Genomic DNA, 12007 nt, shown 5'->3' on the forward strand with positions numbered 1-12007 from the left:
GCTGTGGGTGAGCTCCCCGGAGCCTGGCAGTGACTCTGCGTGCCTGGGGCACAGGGTACTGATCACCCAGGCGGGCTCAGGGCTCTTCCCACCGCTCCTGAGCTGGCACAACAGCCAAGGCTCCGATCCGGGCTGCATCCTCTGGTGCTGCTGCAATGCAAAAGCTGTCTGTGCTAACGCATTTATATAACGTGTTAAATCCTCAGAGCTCTTGGCAAAAGCTAATTCATCTCTGGAATGCCCTCAGACTAAGCCTCCCCCGGCTCCCCAGTTTACATGGAGGAAACCAGGAGACGAGGCCACACAGCATATCGGTGTCCAGTTTGGGATCAGGACGTGAGGCTTTCCTGGTTTTCCACTTCACACTCAGACCATTCCATCGAACTTTATTATCTGTCACCGCCTCGCTCTTCCAACGTGACCCGTAATTTGGGTTAGAAAATAAAGGCAGAGTTAGAAAGCCGCTCATCCTTCCCTTTCATTTCAGCAGTCTCTGGTGCCGATGCTGTAATTAACTCAGGGCTGGATGCAGCGGGGTGCTGCTCTGGGGCTGCAGGCGGTGACAGGCAGGCGTGCCCTCTGCCTGGGCACGGCCCCACTGATCCACAGGAGCCCTCTGCAGCTTCCCAGGGGATGGATCCCTGGTGCTGAAGGGATGGAACTGCTGAAATACGTGTTGCAAGACTGGGTTACTCAAACAGGTTTATCACAGAGCTGGAAACTGGGAGACAGAACTGAGAGCAATGTGCCCCACCTTTGCTTCCACATGAGTGGTTGCACGCACGTCTGCCCCAGGGGGTGCCTCTTTTGGCTCCCCCCAGCTCCAACATGGACTCAGAAAACAGCTCCAACGCATCCCAAAGCGAAGTGCAAGCATGCTTTGTCCTCATCATCCCCCAGTGCCGCAGGGGCAGTGGGCTGGGGTTCAGTGGCCGCTGCTGCGGCCAGGGCTGTGTGTGCCGTGAGAGGGCACAGCACCTCCAGGGGGGATAAAAAGCCTCAGCCACTCTGCACCGTGCAAGTGGATGCCACATGCCTCCTTCCTGGGGGAAGAGGGACCTTTCAGACTGTTTTTAGCTCCTGGAGGGCAGGGAGAGGGGGTGCCTCTTACAAGCTGCTACAGATTATAGATCTGAGCTGGCAGCTCATCCTCCTACCCGCCCACAAACGCAGCGCCCAGCGCTGCTGCTGGAAGGGCCGAGTGGCAGGACCTGCCGTGTCTGCAGACCCCCAGGGCCAGGCTGGGAGTGCTCCCTGGCAGGGGACGGCAGGTGCTGCGGGCAGTGTCTGCCGGCCGTGGGCTCTGGGCGCACGCCGTGCCCATGGCAGAGCCCAGCACCTTCGGTAAATAAGTTGTGTCTGCTTGAAGACGTAATTAGGCCAGCGCGACTCTGCAGGGATGCGCAGAGTGTGGGGACCTGCAGCCAGCAGAGAAAGAGCCTCTCTAAGATTTTCCACTTCCCAAATCAATGCCTGGTCTCCTGTGCTGGGCAGCAGGCAGCGACCACCACTTCCCTGCTCCCAGCCCCGAGGGGCACGCAGAGGGACAAGCCCTCGGGCAGCTGTGTGCTTCAGGCTTTCTTTTCCTTTTTCCCCTTCATGAGGAACACGCACATCAGCCGGAGGACAGAAGCCGAACACTGAGACCCCGTCTACACTTCATAAAGAGGAGGGGTTAGGGGAGCTGTTTGTTACATTCACAGAGGGTTGAATGCTGTGTTTTGCCATTACAGCCTTATGCAGTCTGGCTGTCGGGTACTGTGAAGGCTTCAGCTGATTCTGAAGTAGCTGGAGCAGAGTGGTGCCTGTCCAGAAATAGAAAAGTATTTTTAAATTAAATTTATTCACTGGTTTTCATGAAGACAGATTGTTGTGTGTTTGTTGAAGTGTCATTAGGAATAGTTGGCGGTGGAACCAGGCTGAGCAACAGTGAGAGAGGATGGACGTGTCCTTCCTGTGACTGGGGAGGTCACCCAGGGCACCTCCTCTGCTCTTCCTCCTCTTCCTCCTCCTGAGGCCTGGTCCCTGCACCTGGCAGGAATGGAATGGGGGTGATTAAAGCTGACCTGTGGGACTGTGGGGCAGACACAAAACCGGCTGTGATACCTCTGAGCCAACAGCCCAGGGCTGGCGCTTCCTCACAGGGAGAGGGGGGCGGTGGGCAGCCCCTGCTCCTCATCTGGGAGCTGAAGCTGCCTGGGAGCCCCTGGCCCCTCAGCAGACAGTGCCCAGTGCCCCCCAGCTCTGGGATTTCTGGTACACTCATCCTTTTTCCCCGCGGAGCAGAACCACGGAACACCAAGCACAGCATCCTGCTTCTCTGGGATCTGCCCGGTAAGCGCCGAACCCGCAGGGGTGCAGTTTGAGTTCTCCAAGACAAGGAATCAGGGTTTCCAAGGCATGGACCCGAACACAGGCCTTCAGAAGCTGGTCTCTGTGTAGGTTTGACTGCAGAAAACATCAGGCTACAGTTGCCTAATTAAACACATGGAAATGACCCCACTGCTTGCAAGGCTGCATCACCTTTAGTGCTCCCAGGTACTTTGTGGCCACGGGTGAGTGCTGCAGGCAGGAGCAGGATACAAATCCCCAGCTCTAGGAGGGGATGGTGCAGCACAAGAGGGGCAGTGTGGAGGGGTGAGCACCTGCCAAAGCACCGTGGGTGTGCTGCTGCTTTACAGGCTGCTTCAGCTCTTGGCTGCTCCTCGCTCTGGGCGCTCGGTTTGAGTTGGCTTCTCCCACAGGTCAGGGGAGCAGCGCCAGGCTGCTCCTGAGCCCAGCGGGAACACACAGGGGGCTTGAGCCCTTGTGGTGGAGTTGCCCTGTGCCGGCACAGCAGTGCTCCCAGAGCTGGCTGCACTTGTCCAGAATATCCAGGCTGCTCTCAGGAGAAGCCAAGGGAGAGCTGTGTCTGTAGATACAGCTCAGCACCTGGGAATTTCCCTCTTTGAAGCTCTTTTTCCTGTTTTTTTCCTTTGTTTCTTTGTGACTTCGGGATTTTTGTGCTTAGGTAGGTGCAGAGTAAGCTGCTGGGCGTCCTCCACTCCCGCTGACTTCAGCCTCCAGGAATGCGCGGCAGGTTTCCTTGTGCCAGCACAGGGAAACCTTCAGCTTGGACTCCTGGAAAGTGGAGTCCCGTGGGCTCAGGGGTTTGTGGAGGTGTGGACATGTAGCTCTGTGTCTGTGCACCCTCGTGTCTTGTGAATCCAGCTCAGTGGAGTGTTTAGAGTCCTGAGTTTTAAATAACTTGCGACTTTGGCATTTTTTGTGAAAACGGGGGGCTGAGTACGGAAGGAAGCCCTGTCAGCCCCTTCATGGAGGCAGATGATACAGCATGACATCACAGCTTAGTTCAGCTCTAATGAGGTGCTCAGGACTCCCGAGGAGATGTTAGAGGTTTGCATCAGAGAATCCAGCCTGAGCTAAGCCCGTAGCCAGTCGTGCTGGCTCTGGCTGCTGCTCCTCTCCCCCAGCCCTGCCCCTTTCATCCCTCAGCCTGGGGAGGCTGTGCTGATGGCAGCTCTCTTTGGAACCAGGAATTTGGGATGTTTGGGAATGCCAGTGGTGGGGGTTGCTCCCACCCTGGGGATCCCAAACCAAACTCTGAACATGACACAGCCAGCCCTCAGCACTCTATGATCTCTCAGGTCTGGATGGGGTAGCTCATATTTAAAACATTCTTCACTTCTAACAATTCTGTTAAAACTGTTCATTTTAAAAATGTCATGTTTAATGTCAGATAAAAGATTGCAGATGTTCTGAGCTGCTGGCAGATATCTATTGGAGACAGCTGGAAGCAGACTTTTGTCTTGGCTCGTGTGGACAGGTTTGTAAGGCCCAAGTATAAAACAGTCTCAGCTGAGACTGTCTCAGTGCTGCTGAATAGGAAACTCCCCAGCAGCGGTTAGCAGAATGCTTGTGTTTTTTGAGGTTCACTTCTAGCTGCAGATGCCAGTAACTGCTGGCACAAGGAATGATGAAATCCAGGTGCAGGCTGCCAGGCCAGAGGCAGCGGTGGCTGTGCTGGCTGCCCGTGAATGCCCTCCCAGGCCTTGCTGTTTCTGTCACACAGCAGCTGGGAAACAGCTGCTCTGGGACCTGTGTGCTTGCAGTGGGGTGGGCAGGGCACAGCTGCAGCTGAAAGCCCGATGCTCATCCCATCCTGCTCCCGGCGCAGGGGGAGGAGGGCAGCAGTGCCTGCTCTAAGGAAGCACAGCACAACAAAGAGTTTTCCAGCCAAGCTTGCAGGTGGAAACGCCTTTGAAGTCCAGCTCACTGTGGTTCTTTGGGCCCCGCTTTGCTGCAGTGGCTCGAGTGCAGGTGCTGTGCTGCTCTGGGCAGGGGCTGGCTGTTTGTTCTGCAGAGCCCTGGCCCCCCGCTCCTGCCCGTGCTGCGCCGCCAGGAGAGGAAAACGCTCTGCAACAGAGGCTGGAGTCAAATATAGTGCTGTGATGATCTAGGTCGTGCAACTTAATGATATCACTGTTGAATGCAAAATTATTTTTGTTGTATTTTTAGTAAGGCTCGTGCAGGCTGTGGGAAACAAACCCCCGCTGGCCCCGGGAGCTGCGGGGCTGTGCGGGCGGCGGGGGCTCCTGCACCCTTCACCCACCCCTGTCAGGGCTCTGCATCCCCTGCCAGGGCTCTGCATCCCACACCCACCTCTGCCAGGGCTCTGCATCCCCTGTCAGGGCTCCTACATCCCACACCCACCCCTGCCAGGGCTCTGCATCCCGCACCCACCCCTGCCAGGGCTCCTACATCCCGTGCCCACCCGTGCCACCCCACCACACCGAGCACCTGCTCCGGCATCCCTCACCCTGCGGGCCCCAGGGGTCACGGGTGCTGCTGGGGGTGGCCTCATCAAACAGCACCCGGAGAGGCCCCATTTGGGATATTTAATGTGGAGGCATTGACTCGAGGTGTTCAGAACAGCTGAGAAATGCAGAATAGGGCTGTTTGGTGATCTTTTCTTTGCGGGAGCCATCATAACATGGACACAAAAGGAACAAGTGGCCCTGGGAGTGAGGGATGAGCAGCCACCTCCGTGTCCCGGCCCTGGGGTGACACGGGGAGCATGTGGCTGCAGGACACTGGGGCTGCAGGAGCCAGGGGCTGGCTGAATCCTGCAGAGGACGGGCTGTTCCAGCACCACAAGCTCAGGGCCAGCTGGACCTGAGCTGCGGCAGCACCTGTGAATAACTGTACAGCCTCCAGTTGCTTTGCTGGGCTCACAGTGGTGCTCGTGCCCTGTCCTCTCGTTGCTGCTCTGCATTCCTTTCCTGTCTGATTGTTCCCTTAGCCAGAAGAAAACGACCTCCAGCGGAGGTGTCTCAGTGCTGTTTGTGTCAGGTTCTGGCTGCTGGGGAATTCTGAGGCCGGTTCAGCGGGGCTCCCAGTGGAAGGGGTGGATCAGGCTTCCCGAGTGAACGTGGCAGGAGATTGATTCATGTGTGATTCATGTGAATCAGTTTTCACCCAAAGTGAGATTGTCCCGTGTGAGTGAGGACAGGAGCCTGGTCAGCCCTGCAGTGACGGTGTGGGGGCTGCTGAGGGTGGCTCTGTGCTTACCCAGGCCTGGCCCTTGGCACAAGGAGCCGTTTTTACAGCAGCCCAGGGGACCCTCAGAGCAGTGTCTGTCACCACAGAAGCTGCTGGTGGCAGCTCTTTGGCTGGCGGAAGGTCTGTGCTGTGAAATTATTAGCAGGCAGCTTCTAAACTGTCGTCCTAGGATTTAATTAACAAACTTTTGAAAGGCACAGTGAGTTAACCTGTTGAGAGCATTAGGCTTTAACAAGCGCTGGGTTTGAGCTGGAAAGTTACATGAAGCTCTGCCTCTGTCCTGCCAAGGCGGAGTCCCCCTTGGTGCGGAATGGTGGGTAGGTACCGAAACCTTAGAACTCAAAACAAAAAGAGGTTTTAGCTCCTGCTGGGGACCTACGCCATTCAAGCAGGTGTTGGGAGATGTTTAAAGCCCAGAGAGCAGCTACCTGTAGATGTGTTTTGTAGCACACATACTCTTCATTTTACCCCTTGAAGGTCAGAGGGGCTCGAGATGCCCAGTGGGGATGGGCACAGGACAAGGCTGGTGAGGCTGTGGGGTGATGGGTGGGATCTCTGAGGATGGGGTGCCTTGGGAGCTGCCAGGAGACGGAGGCTCGGGACTGTTGGGGAAATGAAGTCCCTTCGGCCTGGGGCTGCGTGAGGCGGTGACTGTCTCCTAAAAGTGAAAACCAAACCCGGAAGGGTCCAAAAGGCCCTAAGAAGCATCAAAAATTACAAATAGGGATTGAGCACTAACAAGAGAACATCTTATTTAATTATTAATCGCAACCTGTAGAGGAGCACATAAGATTAAAATGCAACCGAGCTTTGTGCTCTCAGGATTTCAGTGTGAGAACGGGAGAGGTATTATTCACATTCGCAGTTTGTGAGGCTGGATTGCTTTTTCTCTGAATGTGTCTTTTTAACTTTTTTACCTTGTCAGAAAATTATGAAAAGCTACTGGGATGATGCATTTGGGGGTAGTTCTTAGAACGTCAGAAACATTTCCACGGTTTCAGAAACAGGGGTAGAGTTTCCTATTTAATCCTCCCCTTCCAGGTTAACTCCTTTTTTTTTTCCTGTGGTGTCCAGCCTGGCCCCCCACTCACCAACCTGCTTTTTCACTTCACTACCGGCGATATTTTCTCTTCGTGAATTTCTATCAATATTTAATACAGCAGTGGTGTCGGTTTTGCTGTAAGATGAGAGGAACTACTAGGAACCTTGAATTATACATCACGTGGCGGGGGGGAAAGCTGGAAGTGTTTTCTTTTGGACCCAAAGCTCTGGGAGCTGATCTCCAGGACCTGCAGCTTGAGCTGGCAGTGATGGATGAGCCCCAGGAGAAACTCAGCCAGCGGCACGAGGGCCGGCCCCGCAAGGTGAGGTTCAAAATCTCCTCGGCCTACAGCGGGCGAGTGTTGAAGCAGGTCTACGAGGATGGGCAGGAGCTGGAGCCCCCGGCCAAGGAGCCCTCGCGGCGTTTCCTGCGCCACAGCTTCGAGCCCGAGGAGCGTCTCTGTGGGGCCGGGGAGGTGCCAGAGAACAGGTTCCGCTGGCCCACGGCCCTGACCGCCCCGAGGATCAGCGTCTTCCGAGAGGGTCAGAAGCACGGGCTCACGGGGACCCTGCTCGGCGACTGCCAGCCCGGTGCCAGCCACTGCAGGGTGAGTGCTGCCGGGGCTGTCCCCTCTCTGGGGACCGGCTTCGGCCTAAATCCTGCCCCAGTTAGGTGGTGACAGGAGCCTCTCACTGCAGCCTCAGCCAGACAAAACTGTTTGGTCAGGCCAGGGCTTGGAAAGGGTGGTTGTGAATCTCCAGCCGCTATTCCAGGAATTCTGTATGCTGAATATGCCACACGTGGCAGCATCCTCAGGGTCTGCACAGCGCAGGAAGGAGGGAACAGCATCTGCCAGCTGTGCTCTGGCCTCTCCCGGTGCTGATCTGCATCTGTCCATTGGGTAGAGTAAAAGAGAACATTTCTGTACATATCGATGTCTGTCTGTACATGGGAATCCTACTGCATTTAGATCAGTCAAAATGTAAGGAGGGCATTAAGTTAATTGGATGGATTTAAAATATTAAAGTTGTGTGACTTCAGCTGGCAGGAAGCCAGTGCTGCCATCAGGGTACCGGGTGTCCACATCCTCTGGCAGCCAGAATTCTTCTTTGGCTACTTTGCCAATCCCAGCTTAGTTTCACTGGCTATTTTCTTAACATATAATTAATGCCGCTGATAGAGAAGTGTTCCTTTAGTCCTAATAAAGAGGCAGTACATACGCAATTTGTGTAAATACCTTTTATGGCCTTGACTGGAGCACACTGCAAGTCTGTTAACTCCTGGTACCCGTCAGAGCCGTGCGTGGGAGACCCAGATGGCTGATACTTGACCTGTTGACACACCGGACATGTAATTTGCCTGGAAACATCAGACCACGACGAATCTCTCCCGGCTGAAGACAGTGCGCTGCCGCGATCTTATCCACCCCGTTAATTTGTTTTGCGTTCTAGGCTAACGCTCCTCTCCCTCCCCAGTCCCCCAGACACAGATACCTCGAGTAACCACATTGTCCAGTACCAGCTTGTGCTGCCTCAGCCTGCACTTGGTGCTCGAGACACCCGGTCCGTGTAGCACACGCGAGCTCTCTCCTCCTGTAGGCGGGCAGGACTTGTGCCCACCTGCCTCCACCTCGTGTTTCTCCCCACAGGGAAGCGGGTGCCCCACGGCCAGGAGGGCACCAGCCACCTCCTGGCAGCTGATGTGACTCGGGGCATTTTTTGGGAGAACATCTCCTTTTGCACGGCTTCTCGCCACAGACACTTAGCGTGAAATACGAGGAGTGCGTGAAACAATAGGCCCCAGTAACTCCAGACGACAGCCAGAGAGGAGGGAGGAGGGACCAGGTCAGCAAAGTGCTGCTCTCAGGGAAATGTTTGACCAAGTTTAGCTTTAAAATTACTAGGGAAAAAAATATACAAATTTGCCCACTAGGGCTGGACCTCCGCCAACTTGCTGGATGCTCTGGGGGGTGGTCGGGGAGCTGGCCTGGTGGAGGGAATGCTCTTCTGCGAGTGCAGGGACCATCAGTGTTTGCAGAATGAATTTATGCTGGTGAGACACTGGTACCTTCCTTCTTCAGACCTCCCCAGTTGTAGATTTTGGCAAGATCATCATCTACACCAACAACCTGAAAATCATCCGTGCACCGATGGACCAGAAAGAGCTCATGAGAAGAATCATCCAGTCTGACGGAATGAATGACTGGACCTTCATGTACCGGGGAAAGAAAGAACAATTTCTTGATGGACAGAAAAAAGACGTGGAGAATAAGGTCACTTGCAACCAGCATATGCAGGTAAGAGGAAAATGGAAAGTGCTTTTTCCTGTTAGCCCACCCAAGCCCCATCCATCTCTGTGTCTGGCTCCTCAGTTTGGATAAAAACACCGCACTGTTCCTCGTTTCCCCCAGGAGATAACCACCAACGCTGTGCTGAGATCATGCTCTGGGGACAGCAGTGCTGCTTCCAGGCTCTCCTGTCTTCCACTGACTTCTTCCCCTGGAGGTGGCTGGCATTTACAGAGCCTGGCTGGGCTCCATCCCTTGTCACCCCTCCCAGTGGGATAAGAGCAGGCCAGAGTTTCTCCAGCCTGACAAGGCTAAACACAGCTGCTCTGTGGCCGAGACTGCTTCAGGCTAAAATTTTAGTATCAGCTGAAATAAGGTTGTGTCTTACGTTTACTTTCTCATGGGGGAATCTTTGTTGGTCAGAATCTCAACCAGTCTGACCGTGATTTGATCCCACAAAACCTGACGTTGTCATGTGGAGCTGACCCAGTTTCATGGAACCGAGTCTGGCCCGATCTGAGCGTGGGTCACCAGGATCCTTCCGCTCCCAGGAACTCAAGGTGGGATTTGAAAGAGGCTGCCCGGCACGGTGGGAGACAGGCAGGCACAAAGGACAGCTCCAAAGAGGGTGGTGTGCGTGGTGGTGGTGAGGGATTTGGGGAGAGACGGCGACGAGCAATCCCTGGAGAAATGAAGCGTGGCTCAAACCTGAGGCTACGGAGCGGAAATGGTGTGAAAAGAAATGACAGGAGGATGGGTGGAGCTGCGCAGAGGAGAAAGAAGAGTTTGGAGTGTTGTGTCATAAGCCCAAGGCACATTAACCTCTCATTTTCGAGCAGAAGCCGCAAGTTGTCCCCAAGCATTTGGGAGCCGTTTTTTCAAAGTCCTTGCTGTGGGGACCTGATTGTCACAGGCAGAGCGGTGTGTCAGGAGCAGCTGTGACGGCAAAGAGCCGGAGGCAGGATTTCCTCTTGTTTCAGGAATGTTCCTGACTTTGGTTTCTCACCCCCACTAACAGATTTTTTTCCTGCTGTCTCTTCAGGAGGGCACCACGGAGCGAGGCTGTTCCCAGTGCAGAGGCTCAGGCTGCGCTCCCTGCTCGCTGTGCCATGGGAGCAAGTTCTCGATGCTGGCAAACCGATTCCGGGAGTCGTACCGGGCGCTGCGGTGTCCGGCGTGCGACGAGAGCGGGCTGCAGCCGTGCTGGGTGTGCGCTGCCTGAGCAGCAACCTGTGAACACAGCCCCCTCCTCTGCCCCCAGCCATCCCCCTGCCCTGCCCTGCCCTGCCCTGCCCTGCCCTGCCCTGCCCTGCCAGCCCAGGCCCGGCTCCCTGAGCGTGCCCTGGCACCAGGGGCACCCCTGACCCGCAGGGAGCGGGCGGCACTGGGGCTGAAGCACCTGTGAAAGTGCAGCTGGAAATGGGCTGGAGCAGCTCCTGCGCTGGCACTGTCCCTCCTGCAGCTGCTGCGAGCCCGGCACAGCCAGCTCTGACCTCGGGGTGTTCCATCAGCACCGTGTCGGGTGTGCGGGGGGTGCCGGTGCAGGTGTACAGGGGTACTGGGAGCGGTGGATTCCAGCCCAGGTCCGTGCTCTGTTTGTCCCAGCAGCGCCTCTCTGGGTTTAACTTGCTGAACACAGAAAATGGCACTGCTGGTGCAGTTCTCTCTCTGTGTCCTGCAGGCTCATGAGCATTTCCCGAGGTTTTGCTGCTCTGACACCTGCTTCAGCGACACGGGAATTCCTTTGGGATCTGATTTATAGGGGGAATTGAAAACCCTTCCCAAACTTGGAGATACACAAAAATGCATGTGAATTTATTATTCTAAATAGCAGTTACTAAGTTTTAGCCTCCCTACGAGGAAGGGCTGCATCAAAACTCCTCTGTATGCTGCTCGGCATTTCTCAGCAGCAGGCTGAGGGTGAGCAGGACAGCTCTTGCTTAATACTAATCCCATGTTGTAATCTGCAGCAGGTAAACTCGGAATTAGTGAGATGAGGCAATGATGGGCGTCCTTTGCAGGCTGCCACTGCTGCACAGAGGCTGCGAGAGCCTGAGGCAAACAGGGGAAATGGTGTTTTTTTCTCTAAAGCATTAACTTCTTACTCTTTGTATTCAGGAGTGATGTTAGTGCAGCCTTAACTCCCGTGTTACCTCTGAGACCCTGATGAGTTAGAGGCTGCTCACATGTGCTTCACACTGAACTTGCAAGCCCAGGCAGGATAATTTACGGCCAAGTTTCTCTTTTCCTGTGGTAGGTTAGAAGGTTTCTCTGCAATGCTACAATTATTCAAAATAGTACTGTCTAGCTCCTGCACTTTCACCTATCTTCTGCTAAATTGTGCTGTGGGTGCTGAGGGTTTCTTTTCTTAAAAGTGCATCCATCTACAGGAGATACTTGATCAGCTTCATTCATCGTATCAGTATCTGCAGTGTGAAAATCTCCTGTCCTTGGGCTATCACTGGGGGCAGGTGAGACTCCCCGAACCAGGGATTGCTGTCAGGCAGGCCCCTTCCCTCAAATGGGACCTGTTTGATCTCAGTTTGTTCGGCTCGTTGGAGAGTTTGCTGACTTAAGAAAAAAGGAACTGGGCAAAATTGCCTGATACTGTTTACAATAAAACTAGATACAAATATGCACTTATAAAATCAATATTTATTGTTCTTCAGTAATTGTAATGCTTCTCAGCCACTGTCACTTCTGGTGGCTGTTCCCATCACGTGGAGCTGTCACAGGGGAGGTGCCTGCAGCCAGGAGCAGAGCTCTGCCCTTGCTCAGCCCTGTCCCACAGGCTCCAGTGTCCTGTGGACCAAGCGCACCAGGGATTCGCTTCCCCGGCTTCCAGCGCACTCCTTTTATTTTTGGTGATATGCTGACTTGATTTACCCGATAAACGCTCTTATTTCACACGGCAAGTTTGAACGTTCCTGCGGCATCCCGGTGAGCTGGCTCCCGAGGCAATGGGCTACTTGTCACAGGCTGCTGGTTTGATTTCTGCTGTGTCCCTCCCGCTGGGCTGGTGGCACAGGGCAGAGGGCACGGGCCGAGCCCCAGCCCGGTTCTGTCACTGCTCAGAGCCCGGCTGTGGCTCTGGCCACGGCCCAGCCCCGGTGGCT

At 54.9% G+C, this 12007-nt stretch overlaps 1 protein-coding gene across 1 annotated transcript; it reads left to right on the plus strand.

Annotated features, from left to right (window-relative positions):
* The first annotated feature begins 6872 nt into the window (after positions 1-6872).
* On the plus strand, positions 6873-10113 carry GRXCR2 (glutaredoxin and cysteine rich domain containing 2). The gene is made up of 3 exons (XM_014253071.1): positions 6873-7211; positions 8685-8900; positions 9934-10113. Exons 1-3 carry the CDS (start codon positions 6873-6875, stop codon positions 10111-10113), a joined length of 735 nt encoding a protein of 244 aa, XP_014108546.1.
* Positions 10114-12007: the final 1894 nt, after the last annotated feature.

The sequence above is a fragment of the Pseudopodoces humilis genome, chromosome 17 (assembly GCF_049639895.1).
Source record: "Pseudopodoces humilis isolate 2021_Gansu_Grassland_sample_001 chromosome 17, ASM4963989v1, whole genome shotgun sequence".
Taxonomy (NCBI): Eukaryota; Metazoa; Chordata; class Aves; order Passeriformes; family Paridae; genus Pseudopodoces; species Pseudopodoces humilis.